Source organism: Balaenoptera acutorostrata, chromosome 17, assembly GCF_949987535.1.
Source record: "Balaenoptera acutorostrata chromosome 17, mBalAcu1.1, whole genome shotgun sequence".
NCBI classification, from domain to species: Eukaryota; Metazoa; Chordata; class Mammalia; order Artiodactyla; family Balaenopteridae; genus Balaenoptera; species Balaenoptera acutorostrata.
Window position 1 is genome coordinate 29566808 of NC_080080.1, and position 16366 is coordinate 29583173.

Sequence of the window (16366 nt, forward strand, 5' to 3'; positions counted from 1 at the left end):
CCTGGCCACCGCGACCACGGCGCTTGGGTACCCCACTGTGGGACCAAAGGACCGAAGAGTGCGCCTTTAACCCTGCACCCTCGGGAACTGTGGAGCTCTTTTCTTTTCCGGAGCGCCCGCGCAAAGTCCTTTCCCCCGGGTCGGAGCCTATAGGTCTGCAGAGGTTGCTAATTCACTGATTGTAATCACCTTCCTCTCCAAGTTGCAGGCAGCTGTGCGCTCGGGGTTAAGCTGCTCCGCAGCTCCTGCCAGGCAGTGGGTTCGCTTCCCCCCTCCCTCCCCTTCTTAAATTGGGACGCGTGAAGAGGCAGCTGCCTCCCTGGGCCTCTCTCCACCCGGCTTCTCCTCCTCGTCTCTCAGGTTCAAGGCGGAAAGATGCTGGCTGCGCCGAACTGACCAGTGCAGGCCCCTGGGCTAGTGGCGACTCACCCCTCGGCGTCTTCCTCAACAGCGCGGACGGCGCCGGCTCCTCGGATGAGCCCTCCAGTTCCCCGACTTTGAGAGGCGTCTCTCCCCCGCCCGACCGCCCAGATGCAGTTTCGTCTCTTCTCCTTTGCCCTCATCATCCTGAACTGTATGGATTACAGCCACTGCCAAGGCAATCGATGGAGACGCAGTAAGAGAGGTGGGTTCTGCCCTGCCGGAGGCGCGTGGGGTCGGGGTCGGGGCAGCGGGTGGCGGCGCTCGCTCAGGGGCTCAGGTGGGCAGGGCCGTGCCCTCCACCCCCCGCCATTGCGCGCCACCGCTCCCCGCTTTCCGGTCTCCAGAGCTCGGCCGAACGCTGTCTTCTCCGTCCTCAGAAGGCGCGGCGAGCCGGAGCTAAACGCGCGGCGAGCCGGGCGTCCTGCGGGAGTTCAGGGCTGAGCGCTGCGGTCCGTACCCCCGTTGACTGCCGAGCTTCTACTTCGGAACTCTTCTCTCTTTCGGTCTCGCTCTTTTTTTAAAACCTGTCATCCTTTTTTCTTGTTCTTTTTGTCTTTTTTCTCTTTTTAGTCCTCTCAACCATCTCCCCTGAAGCTCATCTTTCTCTACATTCACCATCCACGTGCGCCCCAAGTCCTGACCCCAGATAGCTTTGGACACGGCCTACTATTCTGTGTGTGTGTTGGGGTGTGTGTGTGTGTGTGTGACTGCGCGCGCGTGTGGGATAGAGAGCTGGGGACGGGTACCAAGTCGATGTGGAGGACCTGCATTTTTAGGAAAAGAGCAACATTGATTTCTTTTTCTGGACTGTAAGACTAGATGGGATGATGACCTGAACTTAGTGCATTGAGCGGCAACTAGTGCGCAGGTTTTTTTTGGGGGGGGGGGAACGCTTGCTTGCAGGGTGATGTTTTGGAGACAGGCCCGACTTTGCCCTCTGTTTACTCCCCTCAAAAGCAGCTACTTCTGAGAGAGGTGCCTGCACTCAGTGAAACTCACCTGCGGCTTCTTAACCTCCTCCTCCCTCTCCATCACCTGTGTGCACTGTGGGGCGGCGAGTGGACGCCTTCAGAAAGGTTTCAGAAAGCTAGATTTCCTGATGATTTAGTGCGCCCGTATTTCTGTCTCCGAGTCCTGCTGCGGCTGCAGCTAATCCAACTGCATTTTAGGGGAAGGGCCGCTAAACCCAGTGAAGTCCGCTGAAGGATTTAAACACAAACCGCAACACCCCCGCTCCCAGCACGCACAGCCCCACCTTGCAGTACCGCCTCACGGAAGGTGCACAGCAGCCCCTTAGAGTTTATCCGTCTTGGTCGTGCAGTTTGGACTTTTGCGCAGTTGGAATTTGTCTTGAGGTTAACAGATTTTGATTTTTCTGGGATATGAACGTCTCACTCGACTTGTGATGCGGTTTATTTACAACTCGTTTCATGGAATCTCCAGTCCTGCCTCCAGATTTTGGAGAGAGCTTTCTGCGCCCTAATTTTTCAAAGCTTTTTAGGACGTCGTTAAGCTGTTCTCACCTACCCGCAGGGCTGAAGGTTGGCCGGCCAGAGGGCAGAGCTCAGGATAACTTGGTGGTGTGCGATTTCCGCCGCCTCTGCTCTCCAATTGACACTATGAAACTGTGGTTTATGAGAAGGATACCCCTTTCTCTCGCCCTCATTTCTCTTACTCTCCTTGTCTTTCATTTCTGACATTTGGAAAATGCTTATTTTCAGAAGTTTTTCTGAATAAATGTACTAGGGAGGAACTTCTTCCCAGAGGCCGTGAAAGTTTGATACTGATATCAGTCTTGCCAAAGTCCCTTTCCATCTCCTTCACCTCCCCTCTGCCTCCTTTCTCCACTCCGGTATTTTCTTTCCAGGTATCACTTGGTAGAACTGGCCATTTTTGATTACACTGTGGTCTAAGTGGTCAAAGTGTTTGGAGAGGCTTCCCTACACCCCACACCCCCTGCCCCCAAGTAGACACTGCAGCCTATTTGGTTGAAAAGACTAAAGTGCTTTAAAATGTTCAAAATACAAAATATCTAAAATCCTTTGCCAAATTCTTGTTTATTAGATGACTTGCTAATTCAGTGATGTCTTTCTGATCCACATTGCCTGCCCCATTGTGGTTGAACTGGGAAGAATCAAGCATGTTGCTTTAGTAGAACTTAATGCAGAGATGCTCTTTGGTGGAACATGACATTACAGCACTCCTGCGGCCAGAAGCGATACTGCATGCTTTCCTTTGCAGTGCCATCTCCAAAGTTCTGCCTATACCTCCTTAGGTATCTGACGCAAAACCTATTTGTTTCAAAGCTGCTTTAGCAAAATCTTGTGGCAGTTACCACCACATCCCCAAGTGCTGACGTTTAGAAGCCCAGTTCTAAAGTGTGCAGTAGTAACTTTTGCCAGACAAACCTCTCAGTTTAATAAGATTCAAATGCTTTCAAGTACATGTAAACTGGTAAGGTTGTAAAGAAAAAATTCTATCAAAATGTGTGTGTTTTCCTTAACAGATGTCCCTTCCCAAATCTCAAGCTTCTGGCTAAAATAACTGCAACCCTTAAAAGTGACCACACTATCTGTACCAACAAAGGGCGTACTGTGTTTTTAATTAAAAGTGGAACTACTTAAAGTGCTGGCTAGACAGTGTAGGGTGATAGTAGCTTTTCTGCTTTGCAAGGAAGCTTAAGGATTGCATTGTGAGAGTATTGAAATGAATAGAGATCTAACTCAGGTTGTGTGAATTGTCCCTCTTCACAGGCTTAAGCTGGTTTTAATTGATCTCATGTCCACTGATTGATCCTACACCAATTGTTGCGCATACCAAACAATTGGCTTTCCCAAAGGAGATTGATTTAAATTAGTTCCTTGGTGAATGCTTGACTACTAGCCAAATCATGTCAGCAGTGACAGTTGACATGCTAGAGCCTATTGTGGTACCAACATTTCTGCCTTTCCCTTTGTTTTGGATAGTGGCAGTTAAGTATTACTTTCTAGGAAGAAAAGTGATTAGTACATTAAAAAAAGGTGTTGTGGCTTAGAAGATCAGTTATTTTCTTGGCTTTGTGCTGTGATGTCGGCAGCAGTGATACCAGGATTGGTTAGGCTAATGCCCGGGATCTGATTCTTTTTCTTTTTTTCATATTCCATCTGCAAATAATCAAACCTTCACTGTGGAGCATTCTCAGAACTCCTTTGGCATTATGTTTAGTCTGCTCTATGATCTCAGATGCTCTATAATATCATTTTCTTAATGAAATAAAATTCTTGGCAGAGATCAGATAATTTAGTCAGTTAAAATCAATTGCATCCAGTCTGGAATAGAGAGCAAATATATCATTTAACTTTATGCTTTATTTCAAAATATGGCCAGAGGATTAGAGACCAGAATGTCAGATAAAACTGTGTATGGGAGAGACTATCATAAACAACACTAGCCATCTACTAGTCCTTTTGTCTGCTTATTTAGAAAACAAAATCATACAATAAAAGTGCATTTGATAATCACTACTGGGGCCTGGCAGCAGTACATCTTGAAAGTAAGGCACAAACACAGTAGTGAGAATGAATATCTTGTAGAGGGGAGACACATGCCAACGTTTTGAAAAGCTGATTGACAACTCATGTTGTGTCTATGTGGTAACAATCAGAACTCATTGGCCCCCTCACCCTCCAGCCCCCTTCAAAATCATAGTCATTATTAGCTACTGTTAACCCTGTGGCCTGTATCTGTCTTGGGACCTCTTATGATTTAGTTGTATGGTAAACTGGGTTATTCGATTTGTTTTATTTTTTGGAATGGTTGTAAGCCACATTTCAGGCCGAATTACTGAAAGGTAGATAGACGAATCCATAACTTTATTATGGTCTTCTGGGATTTCTTGAGCTTAGTATGTAGTGATTTCATTTTATATCTCCTTCATTCTATTGATATGCCCAGTCACAAATTCACCAGGGATTTATGAAAACTTCTTGATGAAATTCTTTAAAAGCAGCAAGGCTCCCAGACATGTAATTGTGTTTCTGGTGGTCTGAGGGTAGGGGGCGTGGTATGACAAGTGTTTCCCGCCATAGCCTTTTCCCTCCTGAAGCCTCAGCTTGTCTCTCCATAACCGCTCATTTTCCTATGATTAGATTTGGCTTCTTCCATGAAACTGAAGTGTTTATCACAAATAGTGTGGTATGTTACTGGCAACTTCGGTTGTTTAAACAAAACAAAACACTACATTTTCTCTTAAACCTTATAGGGCTGAATTAATTAGTGTTTTAAAAAATCAAATGAGATGTGGAGATATTTACAGGTTTTACAAGTACTTTAAAGATTTATTTTTTTTTATTGATTAATTGATTGATTGATTGATTGCTATGTTGGGTCTTCGTTTCTGTGCTAGGGCTTTCTCTAGTTGTGGCAAGCGGGGGCCACTCTTCATCACGGTGCGCGGGCCTCTCACTATCGTGGCCTCTCTTGTTGCGGAGCACAGGCTCCAGACACGCAGGCTCAGTAATTGTGGCTCACGGGCCCAGCCGCTCCACGGCATGTGGGATCTTCCCAGACCAGGGCTCGAACCCGTGTCCCCTGCATTAGCAGGCAGATTCTCAACCACTGCGCCACCAGGGAAGCCCCAAGTACTTTTAATGATAGCTTATTTCTCACAGTATTCTTTCAAAATACAAAATGGCACATGGAACATATTAACCTACGCTTAAAAGCTTCGGAATACATTTGTAGGCCTGCTTTTTTAAGTTTAGAGTGTTTCAGAGAAGCTCATGTGATGTCTTAACTTTGCAGCATAAATATGTTCTTTCTTTTCTTTTGTTCTTTTGTTAATGGGCTTTTCTTCCAGCATAATTCTGAGTTTTTCTGGCCAGTACCTTACCAGTGCACAGAGGTTAGAAAGTTGCCATTTCCCCAACCAACATCTTATTCCTCTCTTGAAATTTGGAAGTGATTCAGAATAGGTGACATTTCCTCTGGCCTCCACTTCTTCTGGCTTTCGTTATCTGTTTATAAATCTAGCTTGGGTCGAATCCAGTGTTTACAGAAATCGCAAGTTGGAGATGACACTTCTAATTTCTTTTTTTTTAAATAGATTTATTTTGTTTATTTATTTGTTTATTGGCTGCGTTGGGTCTTCCGTTGCTGTGCGCCGGCTTTCTCTAGTTGCTGCGAGCGGGGGCTACTCTTGGTTGTGGTGCACGGCTTCTCATAGCTGTGGTTTCTTTTGTTGTGGAGCACGGGCTCTAGGTGCGCGGGCTTCAGTAGTTGTGGCACACGGGCTTAGTTGCTCCGTGGCATGTGGGATCTTCCCGGACCAGGGATCGAACCCGTGTCCCCTGAATTGGCAGGCGGATTCTTAACCACTGCTCCACCAGGGAAGCCCCGACGCTTCTAATTTCTTAATGCAAAACTACCTCTTGATTTATTCAGAGACTAACTGGACAGTTTATAGATTATCCAGGCTTTTTACTTCTTTTCTTCCAACTGACTGCCTTTTGAACCAATTTTTTTTTTTTCTGGAAATAAGCACTCTTACCCCTCCCAAGTTCAGGAAATAGATGACAGACAAATCATTTGACAGAGTACTTGAGAACCACCCTGCTAAAACGAGGTGGTAAGCTCTGGGATAAAAGTAAAGTTTAAAATTTTCTTTTTTCAAAATGTCGTGATGGTCATTATTTTTTTCCCCATTATCTGCCACAATCAAGGATTGACCATTAGATACAGTGTTGCATGTCATATTTATACATTTTCACAATTTTAGCTGGAATAAATATGGAAGGCACTAATTAATACAGTACATAAGTAGTATATAATTATATGATAGGGAAGGCATATCTACTTACATGCATACAGGTACGTGTATATGTAGGTATGTGGGGTGGGGCATGGTGTAACTATGGAGAATTGGGTTTTTGTAACTAAAAATGATTTTTACTCATCTTTCCCATTTTTCATCTTTTTCTCAGGACAACAGAGCAGGACAGGGATAGGTGAGGGGGCTGAGGACTAGGAGAGGGAATGGGTAAGGATACAGTGTTTTTATTCTTTCCAAGACCCACCCCCCATGTATCCTTCTCTCCTCTAGGACCTTTCTGTATCCAGTCACCCTCTTTTCAAGCCTGCTGCTATCCCCCCATCCTAAAATTCCTAATTTCCTTCTTTCTCACCTTACTTTCCAATCTTTTTCTTGACTTCAACCCTTCTCTTGTCTTGCCTAATAATCCGCTTTCATTCACTCACTTGTCAGTCTGTCACAATCTGGCTTCTACCTGCACCATTTTATCGAAAGGGTTTTCTTAATGGTCATCCATACTCACTACTCACCTCAGTGCCAACCCTGCCAACATTACAGCCCTCCCGTCACTGAGATTATCACTCCTTTCCAAAGAAAGTCTCTTCCTTTGGCTAGTGACACTGCACTCTAGTTTCACCTCCCATATTCTGCACATTTTTCTTCTTTGGTCCCCTCATTCTGAGTAGGTGTAGGCTCCTATTTCTTTACCTTTATTCTTTCCCTTGGGGGATTTTATCCATCCCTTTATCCTCAACTGCCTTTTCCATGTAAAGTCCTTCAACTCTATCCCTCGTTTTTTTTTGAACTCCGGATTATGTTACTCTCTGATTTCCCAACTACTGCCATATGGATAAATATTTCATGCACCCTCATATATGGATAGGTATTCCATTCCATGCACATTCAGTCTTGACAACTCAATTCCTCTTCTATGCGTGGAATTACTCTTCCTCTCCAAAATGTGTTCCTCTACCTGTGTTTCTTTTTTCTGTTCAAGGGTTTCTGTGTGTCAAGGCTGGAAGCCTAGCTGTAGTCTTTGACTTTCCTATTGTTTCTTTTGTTGGTTTGTTCAGTCTTAGTGGGTATCAGAAATGTTGTTTACATCTACCCCATACTCTCCATTCCCAGAGGTATTTCCTAGCTGAGGTCCTCAGTGACTCATTTCCCATCATCCACTTCTTCCTCACTCCATCCTTTACAATGCTGCCACATTGAATTTTTCTCAATGTGATCCTCAAATCTGATCATGTTACTTCTTTGCTAATAAACCTCAAACCTCCCAGGTCTCCATATTGACTGCAAAATAAATTCCAGCTTCTTTCACTTTACATTCAAGGGTACTCTACCATCTGATCACAGCCTGCTTCCAACCTTCCACCACCACGAAAGCACTGTATGCTTAAGCTACACCATATGAGTTCATTTCCAAGCATACCGTTATGTTTTCATGTTTTTGTGTTGTCGAGCATGTGGTGGTGCCCAGCTAAATAAAAGGTCACTGTTTCTGTGAAGCCTTCCTGGAATTTTCCCTAGAAGCTTTCTTAGCTTTTCATGCTACTCCTAAAGGACTCTCATTTCCCCCTTTATTTTGGCTACTTTGCCGCATGTGTCATCTTTACTATATTTTAAGCTCCTCTAGGGCAGAACTTTGGCATATTCATCTTAATACTCCCCAAACCAGGCCAACTAGAGTGCTTCCTCCACAAGCTGTGGCTGAACAGGAAGTCAGTGATGATGAGATTTTGTTGTTTGCCCTCAAAATAATGCTAATGATTTAATGAGAAATGTTTTTCTTTTCAATTCGAAGTTCTTTGAGCATAGTTGAAGTTTGAATGAATAATTAGGATAATAGGTATAATTTGATTATTAACTATTCTTTTTTAGAGTTTAAAGATGAGCAACACTGACGTATAAAAGCATCCCAGCCTAGCCTTATTCTGAAGTCTCTGATAATCTTCAGAATTTCAGAGTACACTAGTGCTTGCGTGTGTATTCGTATCCCTGTTTATTATTTGAATGATAGAGTATCCCAAATGGTGGGTGAGTTTGGACAGGGGAGGGGAAACTCTGTGGGAGTCACCCATATATAAAAAATACTTCTAAACAAAGGGCCAATAAAGGATTTTCATCCCCAAACACTTTGTCTGTATGAATAATTATTTAGAGAAAAAAGAAAGTAGCATTTATCTTCTTAAAAGGCAGTCATATTAATAACAAAAATAAATTAGTGCAGGCAAACATTCAATCTTATATTTATGACTTTAGAATAATAAATATAGCAGTGTAGACATACCTATGAGAGACACAGGGGTGTGTGTGTGTGTGTGTATGTGTGTATTTTAGAACAAGTTCTTCTGTAGGTGTGAGTAGACTACATAGTTTTTGTACAGTGCCTTCCAGGAGAGCACTGACATTTTGCTACCCTTTGAAGGAGGTGAGACTGGTTTGACTAATAAAGAAGGTGAGCTGCTTACTGAAATGTGTAATTTAAAAAACTAATTTTTAAGTGGAAGAAAGCTAGAACTAGAATGCAACCCTCCCGAATTCACTGGCTTTTCCTGTCCACAGTACACTTTGACCATCAGTGTTCGTTTTAAAAGAAGAAATTACCTTTGAGCCCATTCAAAAGTTCTTAGGACCCAGAGTTTTACTGAGCCTCAGAACTTCCTACAACTCATAATTACGCCACTAAAGTAACTGTTATTAAGGAACTGAGGGCTGAGTGGGTGGAGTAACTGAGGTGTAGGACCATAAGTGTGATCTGGTAAAAACTTGCATACTTGTGTTGCTAAATTTTTTATCACTATTCTTGCATATGAATTATAGGAACTTCTTTTATTTCCGGTACTCCCATAGCCAGAACAAATATCTGTGTGTCTGTGGTTGTGTGCTTGTGCCTTTGTGTATCAATATGTGTGTTTGTAGGTGTGTGTATATGAATTTTGTACATACACTTATGTATCATAACACCATCATATGATCAGCATAGCCCATCAAGGTTAGAGAAAAGCTAGTAAATATTATTATTTTTACTCTTAAAATGTAGAGAAACTAATTGTAGGTAGCTCTCCACCTTATCTTGTCATTTGGGGAAAACCTTTACAATTTACTTAAAACCATTTGATTTTCATCACCTGCTGAAGGATATTAAGAGCACTTATAAAACAGCTGGTTCTGCACATGTCTTTTGAGCAAGGCTTCTTAACTTGGGGTCCAGAGATGGGGCCAGGGTTTTTGTGAGTCTCCTGAAATTAGATGCAAAACGTTTTCTGTTTCTTTTTAGCGTGTAAAGAGAGGATCTAGAGCTTTCACTGAAGTCTTAAAGTGGCCATGGTTCATCTTTCCTTCAACAGGTTAAGAAGCATTGGTTAAAGAAATAGAAGGTAGACCTTGTTAAAGAGCATGATGCCAATTGGCTGCTTCAAATTGACATAAACTTTTAGGAAACAAGTGTCTATTTTCCATGTGTGGGTTTCCAGCCATTTGCCATGTGTTTAATTCACAATATGAGGACACATTGGAAACACTGTCTCAAGACTTATTTCAGTAAATAATTACTTGGCTAATAATACCTTTCTCAAAGGCAATAGTTGTTAAATTCTATTTCCCTAAAAAGTTTATAAAAGTACAAAATAAACACAGAATAAGGGGTTCTGTTAAAAATTCTCATATAGTCTAATTTTTGTCTCATTAATAAAACAGTAATATAAAGTTTTAGAAATCAGTGTTGCAATTTTCCAGCTGATGATGTGCAGTGCTGGCATTAATAGGATTTGTATGTATCACACTGCCAGTTCACAGACTGGTCAGAACCAGGCTTAGCAGTCTTCAATTCTGGCCAAGTAGGCTTCTACAAGATCCTTGCTGTTGGGTCAGCACACTTAGAACTTTTCTACCGTGATGGCCTTCCTCTCTCACCTATCACTGGATTCAGCAATCCAACCAGCCACTTAGCAGTTAAAACACACAGAGCGATAGAGGGCGCACTTTGCATTCTTTTCCTCGTGCTTTGTTCTCTGAAATTTTGTAGGTTTTGTGCTTGCCTTGCTCTGCCCTGCCGGGTAGGTTCAGGTGGGAAACCTGTTCTACTCTTTCCAGTAAGACCGAGGCTGTGAACGACTTGACCTCTTCATGGAGAGAGAGGGAAAAGGAACAAGTAAAGAGAGCTTTCAGTTTTACTGAGAATTTCTGGTTTTGGTCCTTAGTCTCCTTTTGACAAGACCTTCTCGCCAAAAGGCAAACTTAACTAAACTCACAGTTTTAATATCTGTGAGGCAGATATTAAAGCTAGGAATTGTGTTAACCGGGAGGTGGATTCCAGCTTCTATAGCCACTTTGGAAAACATTAGTTTTTATTTTTTTCTAAAGAATGTTTTCCATAAAGTGCATGCCTAAAAATTTAAGCAATTGGTAAAATTTGGAGTTGACCAAACGACTCCAAGTTAATACTTCCCAATTGTTTGCCAAATTCTTTAATCTTTATGTAGAGACCCATTTCATTCAATGGATCTCTCACATTGCAACCCTTTGAGAATGATAAAAATTGTCTGATCTTATCTTGAAAATCTCAAGTTTAATTTTTTTTAGGTTCTCTTTCCCCTTCATGTAATAATGTCTGACATAGGATTTAAAAATTCTCTGGCCCTTCATTGTTGATCACCTTACATTCTGTGTTCTAATGCCTCTTTCTTGGCTTTTGGGAATTCCCTGGCAGTCCAGTGGTTAGGACTTGGCGCTTTCACTGTGTGGGCCCAGGTTCAATCCCTGGTCGGGGTGGGGAAACTAAGATCCCGTGAGCTGAGCAGCGCTTCCAAAAAAAAAAAGGCTGGCTTTTAATGTTGAAGAGATTTGTGCTATATCTTCATATCTTCATTAACCTTCCTATGTATCTATGTATTGATAGTAGACCAGGTTTCAAGTTGAGTCATAGCTGGGTTAATATTCCCATGATCAAGTGACGTGTCCTGTGCCCATCACACCCTTCCCCTCTGCCATCCTCCCCCCCCCCCATAGCCCTTTAGAGTGACTGTGGTATTCGTTATTCTCAGGTGTTCCACTGCTATAACTGGTCTTTGAGGACTCTGCACTGAATGATCCCAGTGGCATGGGAAGAATTGTACCTGGGGCTCCCAGGTTACCATCCTTAAATAAAAATTAAAGCAGTCCTAGTCTTTGACTTGTCCTCTGGGTAGTTCTTGTAGGTGGAAGAATATTTTTTTAAAATTCTAATTTTTGACACTTGCTTCTTGATGATGTTTTAGAGGATCACTTCTTTGGAAGTGTGTATGTATGTGTGTTTAAGGGTCAGGTTTATAGGAAATTTTGAGGGACTCCTGGGTATTAGTTCTGAGCTCTAAGTCAATATGAAGACATGGCAGAGAATAGCTGTAGGTGGAGTGAATAGAAAGAGCAAACATTAAACTTTTCTGTTGACACAGGGATCTGGGTATCTGTCTAATGCTTAGAGAGAAATCAGGGCTGTCCTATCCAAAGCGTTCCTTCTACTGGTGAAATATACCTTGTGGTTACTAGCCTTCCATCAACTTAGTATTATAGAGAAACTTTGTTAGGGATAGGAGGCTAATTTGAAAAACCAAATGTTGTTTGATAGTGGACAGCAGTGGTTCCCAGAAGTGTGATTAGTGGGTTGAGGTTAGTTTGTTGTGGAGCTCGGAAAGCCGTTCACACCACTCCTGGTGGTCAATAAGTCATGTACTGGCTGATGTGATTCTTGACTGAATCTGTCAATTATGAAAGATTTCTTTGTCCCTCTCCCTTTGAATAATACTATCCTGAAAATCTAGAGCTTGGCAATTGTCTCTTGAAAATTGATTGTCCAAAGTTATGAATTTTGTGCACTTTAATTGTTCTCTCATGTAGAAGTAAAAATAATTAGTTCTTTGCAGCTGCTGTGGGTGATCTCAACATGATTTTGACTTGAAAGCGACTCAAAATGAAGAATAACTGTTCTAAAGGATTTGGCAAGCTTCAAGTAGTCATCTTTTTTGTTGAGTTCTGGGAGAGAGTTTTGAAGAAATGGGAGAGTCTGGACCTAGACAGAGGAGGAAAGAGCAGGATCACTCCTTTCCAAGACTTGAGGCCTGTCACAAGGAAAAAGGGTGTAATTCGTTCTTCCCTTGGGATTAAGGCAAAATGAGGGAGGCTCATAGGGAGGAAGATTATGGGTTATATTTAAGAAACTATCCACTCATGTAAAAGACCCTTTCTTGACGCCCCGAGTCATTGGAACTTGCCCTTTTCCAGCAGCAGAGGGTATCTCTTAAGAGTGTTGTAAAGCCAGTGGCTGTATTGAGTGTAGAGAAACCTTGAAGGGCCACTCACACCATAAGAGCCATGATGAGCACATCTGCAATGTATCTGGCATCTAATATTTAAATAGAAATTCTTGTTGACAATTATTCAACTCAAATTATAAGACCCAAATAATGTCCTTCCTAAATAGAGAACACTAAACAAAATTACTTCTTTAGATTCTGCATCACATGCCTCTGTCATCATTCTAAACTTCAGTGATAAATAGTATTATACATATTGAAGTCTAATCTGAATTCCTAAAAAAAGAAAAGATGTATTTCTCAAGTCTTACATGACCATGATGTCAATTTCGAGAATGTTTCATTATAAGAAGGTCAGATTTCAGTGCAACTATAACCAGCATGGGTTATGCCATACAAATACCCTGCTGTCTTTAATGGGGTTACTAGACTGGAAGATAAAGAAGCATTGGACAAAAATTCATTAATAATAATACTTTGCACTTATGAAAGCATAATAGGGTTAAAAATTCTTTTGGAAGGTAGAGAAATGAACATATATCATCTTCTGTTACTTACTTGGATTACATTTGACAGAGTGGTGAGTAATGGATTGATGTGCACTTTGCAGGAAACCTGGCATAGTAAAGGACCCTCTCTTCAGCCTAGTTTGGAACAATATTTTCTTAATGATTAGGTTGAAAACATATGGGCATGCCATCCACACTTTTGCATAATATGAAGTAGCAGAGGACATTTAAAAGGTCGGTTGACGTTACAAAAAGATCTCGATGGCTGGGAATGGCAGGATGAATTTGTGAATGAAATCTTTTTTTTTAAACATCTGTATTGGAGTATAATTGCTTTACAATGGTGTGTTAGTTTCTGCTGTATAACAAAGTGAATCAGCTATACATATACATATATCCCCATATCCCCCCCCCTCTTGCGTCTCCCTCCCACCCTCCCAATCCCACCCCTCTAGGTGGTCACAAAACACCGAGCTGATCTCCCTGTGCTATGCAGCTGCTTCCCACTAGCTAGAAAAAAAATGCAGTTTAGATCTTAAGATCAAGGAACCAACTGTGGACGAATAGGATGTTGGAGACAAGGGGTTACCACTGATTTTTGAGGTGACAATGTGATATAGTTGCAAAAAGAAGTTGGCTACATTAAGAGAAATATTTACCTAGATTAAAGAATGAGGCAGATGAAGGTCCTCAGCCCACACCAGTGATTTGTTCTAGATGTCATTACTTTCAGAAGTGCATTTGCAGCACACATTATACTGTATTGATTTCCTAGGACTGTTGTAACAAAGTACCACAAACTGGATGGCTTAAAAGAATAGAAATTAATTTTCTCACAGTTCTGGAGGCTAGAAGTCCAAAATTAAGGTGTCAGCAGGTCTATACTCCCTCTGAGACTATAGGGGAGGATCATTTCTTGCCGCTTCCAGCTTCTGGGGACCCCAGATGTTCCTTACTTTGTGGCAGCTCTGTCTTCACCTTCACACGGCTGTCATCCCTCTGTGATGGTCTCTCATCTCTTCTTATAAGAATACCGCTTATGTTGGATTAAGTCCCACACCGGTGGCCCCATGTTAACTTAATTTCAGCTACAAAGACACTATTTCAAAATAAACTCACATTCACAGGTACTGAGGATTAGACTTCAGCGTATATTTTGGGGGGCACAATTCAACCCATAAGTCCTAACCTGTGGCAGACCTGTAGGTTCTTTAAATCCTCACTTTCACAACTCTGTGTAATAAGTATTATTATTATTAATGATACCATAAAAATAATAGTATTAAAAGAAAAAGTAATGGCAATAGAAGTATAATAACTAGTAGAGCACTGTACATAGCCGCTCAGATTGTGTACTGCACATAAAGCATGATATTAATGACACCCCCTGGACTTGTGCACACAGTGGCCCTGGCGGGGGGGGGATGCTTTAGACATGGTTTATAAGTGTACAGGTTTTGGAATCGGACTCTCAAATTCCTTCCTGCCCCTGAAGTTCCACGAAATTGCACGAATCCAAAGAATCACCTGAGTGTGTTGATTACATTTTTAAATAAATCCATGAATCAAATTGACTTCTTCTTCAGCTAAAGCTGAAAATTCTGTTTAACTGGCTTCCTTCTGAAGTTTACAGAACTCCAAGAGCTGTTAGCATCCTTTATGAAGTAATGTTCGTGAAGTAATTACTCAAATATCAACATGGTCTACTGTACAGTTGCTTCTGGTGTTAGAGGTATCTTAAATTAGTTCCCTCCGATATTGAGTAGTATCTAATATTGGCACTGCCAGGGAGCTGGATCTGTCCATACTTGTGTGCTATATATAAAGGGCTGGTAAGAACATACTTTTAAGTGTTCTCACATTTTAAATGTGATAAATTTCAAACATACACAGAAGCAGAGAGGGTAGCATAATGACTGCCTATCACCCAGATTGAACAAATATTGAGATTTCGTCACACTAGTTTCATCTATTCTTTATAGTCTTCTTAAGTTTTTATTGTTATGTATTATAAAGCAAATCTCAGATGTTACGTCATTTTACCTTATCTATTTCTGAATGCATTTCTTACAAATACGGACATTTTCTTACCAAACCACAATGCCATTAACATACCTAACAATTGCTTATTCCTTGGTAACACCTCATAATCAGTATGTCATCAAACTTCATCAGTTGCCTCAACAATATCTTTATACAGCTGATATGTATGAATCAGCATTGATGTAACACCCACTCATTGTACTTGGTTGGTATGTCCCTCAAGTTCCTTTGATTCTAGAGCAGTACTTCCTTCCTGCCCAGTTTTCCATGCCACTGACTTATTGAAAAGATCAGGTCAGTTTTCTACTGAATATCTGACATTCTGGATTTTTCCTTTTGCTCCCTTGTGGGGGTCATTTGACTTCCTCTATCCTCCATGTTTTTGTAAACTGGAAGCTCTCCTTGAAGGTTTGATTACATTCAGGTTCAACTCTTTTGGCTAGAATGCTTCACAGGTGTTGCTGTGCACTTCATGTTACAACACATCAGGAAGCACACAACATCCCATTTTCTTAGTGACGCTAAGGTTAACCAGTGGGTTCATGTGGTAACAGCCTGATTCCTCCATTTTGAGGTTCCCATTAACCTTTCATGTAATGGTTTCTTCCATTGATGATCTTTGAATCATCAATTTCTTTAGGGGTTATAAAATAGTTTTTTTCTATTTTTATTCCTTCCACAATTATTAGCTGAAATTCTTCAATAAAAAAAGAACTGTTCCTTTTCAACCATAGATATTTTGTTAACTATGAAACAGTTCTTAGAGAGCAGGCAATACACTTAATTCTTCCTCTTTAATTGCAGAGTAATTTTCAGAGTAATGAGTTGATGCATGTTTGGCTGGCCAGTGGGTCAACTTTGATTTGTGTCAAGCCATGGCCTGTCAGATGGAGGAGGTGAAGTCTTCCAGCAGTTTCTGCTTACTGAAACATTAGTGGCAGAATGACATTTAAAAACTCTCTTTTTTTGGCTTATGCTAACAGGAATGAAATGCAAACCTTCTGAAAACCTGAATTCTATTAGACATCTTCTGATAATGTTTTCTGTTAACAGCTTTCAGAGAAGCTACTGAGTGAACATACAGTAGCTTCAGCCTAGTGTAATCTGACACTCATTGGGTAGAAAAACAGTACTTTGTGCTACTTAAACACTCTCTGGAAGGCTTAGGGAGGGGAGGAAGGAAAATATTTGAGGAGATCAACTGGATGTTGTAGAATAAAAGTAGCGTCACCTGAGAAGGATTAAAGTTTCCTCAAAGCTTGACCTGAATGGCAGCCTGCCGCTTAGAATGTGTACCCCACACCCGT

The 16366-nt window shown here is 41.5% G+C and overlaps 1 protein-coding gene across 2 annotated transcripts in view; it reads left to right on the forward strand.

Moving 5' to 3' along the window:
- The first annotated feature begins 531 nt into the window (after nucleotides 1-531).
- RSPO2 (R-spondin 2) overlaps nucleotides 532-16366 on the forward strand; it is a 167463-nt gene continuing 151628 nt past the window's right edge. For both annotated transcript variants that reach the window (XM_007188773.2, XM_007188774.2), the window contains exon 1: nucleotides 532-625. In XM_007188773.2, coding sequence (XP_007188835.2) covers nucleotides 532-625 — 94 coding nt within the window. The remainder of the gene's footprint in view (nucleotides 626-16366) is intronic.